Source organism: Arachis ipaensis, chromosome B5 (assembly GCF_059453495.1).
Source record: "Arachis ipaensis isolate K30076 ecotype BB chromosome B5, ASM5945349v1, whole genome shotgun sequence".
NCBI classification, from domain to species: domain Eukaryota; kingdom Viridiplantae; phylum Streptophyta; class Magnoliopsida; order Fabales; family Fabaceae; genus Arachis; species Arachis ipaensis.
In genome coordinates, this window is record NC_142440.1 from 17,732,945 (window position 1) to 17,739,617 (window position 6,673).

The 6,673-nt window shown below is 39.4% G+C and overlaps 1 protein-coding gene across 1 annotated transcript; it reads left to right on the forward strand.

Annotated features, from left to right (window-relative positions):
- The first annotated feature begins 598 nt into the window (after positions 1–598).
- LOC107643140 (porphobilinogen deaminase, chloroplastic) lies at positions 599–3,809 on the forward strand. Its single transcript, XM_088488746.1, has 5 exons — positions 599–920; positions 1,699–2,104; positions 2,771–2,977; positions 3,192–3,369; positions 3,452–3,809. Exons 1-5 carry the CDS (start codon positions 679–681, stop codon positions 3,562–3,564), a joined length of 1,146 nt encoding a protein of 381 aa, XP_088344872.1. The 5' UTR covers positions 599–678; the 3' UTR covers positions 3,565–3,809.
- The last annotated feature ends 2,864 nt before the right edge of the window (positions 3,810–6,673 follow it).

The window sequence follows — 6,673 nt, forward strand, 5'->3', positions numbered from 1 at the left end:
TTAAAGATATTTTAGGAATAAATAAGTTTAAAAGTATGAAAGAAATATTTTTATCGAAATATTTTTACATAGAAATATGATTAGAAAGAGAAGGTTTAATCATGTGGATATATCCGATATCCGATCCGATCCGATCCGCAAATGTGCGGATCGGATCGGATCCGGCACTAAAAAGTGCGGATATCATATCTGATCCGATTCGATAGAAATTGTGCGGATCGGATCGAATTTTCGGCCATATCCGATTCGATCCGATCCGCAGACACCCCTAGTTTAAACTTTCATTTGCCACATCAACCAACTGTTACACATTCCAGCGTGGCACTCATTCGCCACGTCACTCCCGCTGGCAAGGAATATCATCGAAAAATATGAGGGGAACCACGTTGATGCATTTTTTTCAATTTGAAAGACTTAATTAGTACAATTGAAAAATCAAGGACTAAATCGATGTATTTTGTGAATCTCAAAGACTACTTTAGAGTTTAACTCGTATTATTATTATTGGGAGATTTTTTTAAAATTTTATTTATTTGTATTCTTATTTGTAGACGGAGGATGAGTAAGGAATAATAATAGAGCAAATATGTGAATTATTAAAATATTAATGCGCAAGAACTTTATCTATAACACATTATATCATCAAAACAGCTAATAAGAGTAAGGCACTCGAAGCTGATGTTGTGTGCTCTCTTCGAAATGAAGACCCTTTGTTGTTCCTCTGCACCATCAACGCTCAATGGCCATGTCCATGGCTCTTCCTTCTCCAATTCAGCGCTGGCTTTGCCATCTCTCAAAACTTCAGCCTTCTCCAAAGCCTCCACAAAGCTCCGCGTTGGGGTCACCAAAGCCTCCGTTGCCGTTGAGCAACAAACTCAGCAGACTAAGGTTGCACTCATCAGAATTGGAACCCGTGGAAGGTATTCCTTTTCTCCATTTCTTCTATAAATTTCTGCTCCTGGGTGTAGCTCAATCTTATAAATTTTGGATCTTTTTTTTTTCTTTTGGGATTCTGGGTTTTATTTTAACGGGGCTCACTGTTTTGCTGGGTTATCGGATTTGACTTCATACTTTTGTGGGATTATTTTGAAACGTTACTATATAAATGCTAGCACGATAAAGCCTTTCTCTTTGATAAGAATAAAACTTAGTATGTGGATCATACTTGTCCATGGTTGCAGTGTGTATGATGGTTTTTTTTTTTTTTTTTTTTTTAAGTTTCCAATTGGGATCCAACCTCATTAAAAATGAAAATGATTGTAGAACTGTATACCATGTCATTTATTGGTGAAGACAACTATGCAATGTAATCATAAATTATACTATGATGGATCTTTAACAAGTCGGTTAGCTTGTGAAATGGATTATTCAGCTTGATATTTGGTTCTCTTTATTTTGCAAAAATACATGGATACTATTAGAGAGATTGGAATGTTTCAGTTTCTTAAAAGACATTCCAGAGATGTAAAATGAACTAATCAATGCAGTTGATAGATATAGTTTGACTTCATATCTATAGATATGATTGGTCTAGAATCAATGGTTTAAAAACAAAGCAATCTTTGTTTCTTGGGCTGTGGAATTTGTATGTTTATTTCTTACCCATATTCCATATATTACTAGCCATATATTCAATCAAGTGTTCTCTGATTCATGCTTCATTTTGGGTTATCTGTGTGTTTTTTATGCGTAGAGCAGTCCCCTAGCTCTGGCTCAGGCATATGAGACGAGAGATAAACTCATGGCATCACATTCGGAGCTAGCCGAAGAGGGGGCTATTCAGATTGTAATAATAAAAACAACAGGTGACAAAATACTCTCTCAACCACTTGCAGACATTGGAGGGAAGGGCTTGTTCACCAAGGAAATAGATGAGGCACTCTTGAACAGTGAAGTTGACATCGCTGTCCATTCAATGAAGGACGTGCCTACGTACTTACCTGACGGAACAATTTTACCATGTAATCTCGAGCGTGAAGATGTTAGAGATGCATTCATATCATTGTCTGCAACTTCTCTAGCTGATTTACCCTCTGGAAGTGTTGTTGGTACTGCTTCGCTAAGACGGAAGTCACAGATACTCCACAGATATCCATCCCTAAATGTAAGCTAGTTTTCTCTCATACGCATTATCCCAACAGGATGAAAGAACATTATTATTTACACTATATAGTTAAATAAATTAACGTTAATAGATTACTTAAATGGGTGTTCTCTGCAAATGATTTTAAATATCAGTAAGGAGTCTTGTCCTATGAGTCTCCATAACTTGGAAAAAACTTTAATTGGTTTATTAGTGTTTAAAATAGGGAGTTATGGTTAATCAGTTTTATTATTTTTGAAGGTTCAACATGCATTCTCAAAATAAAATAAAAAAGCAAAGTGGCAATGAATCACATGGTGCCAAGGTGTTAAGTGTTCATATGCTGACACCCGGTACATATATCATATTTTAAAAATGTTTCTGAAATCTGAAGGCATGTGCAATGGAGAAAGCTATTGCTTCATATGATGATGTACTTTTACTTTCCTTTAGGTGACTTAACTTTTGATCAAAGCATTTAAAGCAATCATTTGTGGATGTTGCAACTAAGCAAGGCATTAGTTAGTGTCGTGTTGTGTCACCTTCACAGGCATGGCTTGATGCTTGTGACTGCAGAGTAATAAAGAATGCCATTCTTGGTAGTGTTATTCTAAGATTGTGGAGTGGCATTGCTTGTTTTCTTAAAACTTCAGTCTTCTTATAAAACTGTTGTTTTGGTTACCTTAGGTTCAGGAAAATTTCCGCGGCAATGTTCAAACAAGGTTGAGAAAACTCAATGAGGGGGTTGTCCAAGCTACACTATTGGCATTAGCTGGACTCAAGCGCTTAAACATGACGGAAAATGTGACTTCAACCCTATCAATTGACGACATGCTTCCGGCAGTTGCTCAAGGTGCAATTGGAATAGCCTGTAGAAGTAATGATGATAAAATGGTGAGACTTCAACTACAGTTTAACCTTTTTGTTTTCAACATATTAATCATGTCATGTTGCATCTTCTATGGTTTCTCTGTGTTTTTGTTACATAATTCCTGCTCAGGACATATAAAAAAAGAGGCTGGCATGTATTGAACATCAGAATAGTTAGTTCTTTACTCATTTTATTGCTCAATATTCACACGTCATTTTGGTTGGTTCGGTTGTACAGGCAGAATACATTGCTTCATTGAATCATGAAGAAACAAGATTGGCGGTTGTCTGCGAAAGGGCCTTCCTCACGACTTTGGATGGGTCTTGCCGCACTCCTATCGCCGGTTATGCTTGCAGAAATGAGGATGGTAATTGCTTGTTCCGAGGACTAGTTGCTTCACCAGATGGAACTCGCGGTAATTTGATCCTCCTCATACGTTTGCCTACTATTTAAAATCTTTCCACAACCCATAATTGACTTGATTTCCCTTTGTGCAGTGCTAGAGACATCGAGGGTTGGTCCATATGCTGTTGAAGATATGATTGAGATGGGTAAGGATGCTGGCAAGGAGCTTCTTTCTCGGGCTGGACCGGGCTTTTTCAGCAGTTAGCATTTGCAACAGAATATTAAAGTGTAACGTGTGTCTGTGTGGTTATTTCTTGGTCAGATTCTAGGTAGTTGCTTCCTGAGTTGATTAATTCTTTGACCTGTTGTAACTTAAAAGTAGATCAAGTGTTCAACATCAATCTCATCAGGCTCAAATTGTTGTATTTTGAGGATATTTAGATGTCAATTTTCGCCACCGGAAGTATGTACTCTCATTCCCTAATGAAATTTTCAAATATTTTCTCTTAACTTCTTGTCTGAATTTTATTTAGGTTTTTTTTTGTGACTTAAAAGAAAAAAAACAAAAACTAAGAAAGAAAAAAAAAAAAAACAAGAAACTGCTTAAGAAAGGCAGTCCCGCTGAATACTACTCTCAAACTCCTTCCAAGGCAATGGAAGCTCCACTTGGGGAGAAATAGTCCTCATTGCAGTCTTTGCCATAATGTCTGCTACTGTATTTGCATCTCTCAAGATTAATCGAAGATCAGCACGCCATTTCCAAGACATGATATTTCGGATTTTTAACACCAAAGGATCAATAAACCCAGAGCAATCTTGTAAATTATTGACAATAGTAAAAGCCTCCACACAGTCTATCTCACATATAGTCTCTTTGTCCCGAGTCTCATGCTAAAAGAAAGCCTCTCCAAATAGCAAACAACTCTCCTTGCAAAATGCTACGACTCTCAATTGTTCCCAGACAGCCTCATTGCCACATTCCCTTCCAATCTCTGCTAACACAAGCAAAACCAACTCGAGCACCATTGCCAGGATAACTAGTATCACAATTAATCTTAAAGGTACCCACTGAGGGGGGAATCCAAGAGTCACTAATGGTTGAGGGGATAGATAGTCGTTGCAACTCAAAAATATTTCGGAGCTCCTTTTCTAAGGACAAAGCCATACCAATCACCTTGTCTGTGGTCCAATGCTCGTGAGGATGAAAGATCTCGTTATTTCTCGAACACCAAATCCACCAGAGACCAGAAAAGAATCTAAAGGGGCGTTGTTTGCTATTATGTAAGAACCAACTCATCAAATCCACTGGTTGATCGGAGATCCCTAAAGCTTGCCAAATAAGTTGGGCTTTTGGACAATCCCGAATACAATGTAAAACCGATTCCCGACCTGAGAAACATCGTGGACAGCTATCCGTGTGCGAAATGCCCCTCCTAAAACGAAATGCAGCAGTAGGAAGAGCCTCCCGAAGACATAGCCAGGCAAAAAATTTGTGCTTTTCTGGAACATGTTGACGCCAAAGCCAAAGCCAATTACCCCTATCCTCCCAACTAAACATCTTCTTATTGAGCCACAAATAATCACTATGAGCATCATAAACCTTTGAGGACGCACCAGTCCAACACCAACCGACCTCTGAACCAGCTTGAACATCTGGGTTGTAAGAGTTAATGTTGCTCTGCAGAGACTGATTCAGAGGAGAATAGATATTCTCAAGGTTCCACTGTCCAGATGACCAAAGGTCCAAGATCCTGAGATCCGAATCAGAAATGTGAACATAATCCATCTCCTGACACAGTCGCCCCTCTCTTCTCCATTTAGAAAACCAAAAGTTCTGTTCCAAATCCCCAATGCACCAACTAAAACCTTCCTTCAGGATATCCCAAGCTCGACATATACTCTTCCAAACATAAGATCCCCTTCCTCGAGACCGACTAAAACAATCATCCTTAGAAGAATGGTATTTCTCCGTCAACTGTTGAACCCATAGCTTGTCGGGATGGTGAAAAAGTTGCCAAACTAGTTTTCCAAGAAGAGCAATATTGACACAAAAAGGATTTCTAATTCCTAGACCTCCAAACTTCTTAGGAGTGACCAACACTTTCCAGTTAACTAGATTCAGGCCTCTACCATCAGCTTGACCCTTCCATAGAAAGTTTCGCATCATGGATTCTATCTTATTCGTTACCCCTTTAGGGAAGAGAGATACTTGCATGCGATAAGTAGGAATCGCAGTCACTACCGAGTTGAGCAAACAGAGTCTGCCTGCCTTATTAAGCAATCTCCCTTTCCAGCTGGCTAGCCTTCCCCGAATCTTGTCCAAAACATCGTTGAAAGTTGCGCGTGACACCCGAGAGTGATTAAGATTCACCCCTAAATACTTGCCCAAGTTCTGGACGAATCTGATGGAGGAGACTCCAGTGAAAATCTCTTTTCTTGTCGCTGAAACATTCCTGGAGCATAGCGCTTTAGATTTTTCCACATTAACCTTCATCCTAGAGGCTCTGCAGGAATTTTCCAAAGCTACCATTACAGTTTGAACTTGCTGTTTTTCAACTTTACAGAAAAGAAGCAAATCATCGGCAAACATCAAATGAGAAATTCTTGGACACCCTCTAGAAACCGCAACCGGCTTCCACAAGCCCTTATCAACTTGCTGATTAATAGAACAGGACAATCTCTCCATACACAACACAAACAGATACGGTGATATAGGATTTCCTTGCTTAAGACCCCTGCTCGGAGTAAAGCTATTTAATCTATCCCCATTCCAGAGGATAGACAGTGAGGAAGCAGTGACACAACGCATAATCAGATTGACTGTCGGAGGAGAAAAGCCAAAACTCACCAGGGTTTGTTTCAGAAATCCCCAATCCACTCTATCGTACGCTTTCTCCAAATCAATCTTAAAGGCCAGGGTGCCTTTCTTTGACTTTGTCTTCTTCATGAAATGGAGAACCTCTTGTGCTACAATGATGTTGTCTGGGGTTCCTCTCCCCGGGATAAACCCTCCTTGAAGGGGCCCAATAATCTCTTTGAGATGGGGACGAAGTCTATTGACCAGGACCTTCGTTATAACTTTGTAAACCACATTACAAAGACTAATTGGTCGGAAATCCTTCATGGAAATCGGGTTTTCTACCTTCGTAATAAGAACCACAAGAGTTTCCATCATCCTTGGATCCATATCCAAACAAGAGAACGCATGACGAACCATAGTCCAAATATCAAAACCAACAATCTTCTAGTATTCTTTAAAGAAGAAAGCCTGAAACCCATCAGGGCCCGGCGCCTTAAAAGAATGCATACTGAAAACAGCCGACTTAACTTCTTCCAGAGTAACTGGCGCTGTGAGGCTACAACAGGCTTCATCA

Coding starts and splice junctions, on each gene's coding strand:
- LOC107643140 (XM_088488746.1), top strand. CDS start 679: ATGTTGTGTGCTCTCTTCGAAATGAAGACCCTTTGTTGTTCCTCTGCA. Junction 2,105..2,770: donor ACAGATATCCATCCCTAAAT/GTAAGCTAGTTT, acceptor TGGTTACCTTAG/GTTCAGGAAAATTTCCGCGG. Junction 3,370..3,451: donor TTCACCAGATGGAACTCGCG/GTAATTTGATCC, acceptor CCCTTTGTGCAG/TGCTAGAGACATCGAGGGTT.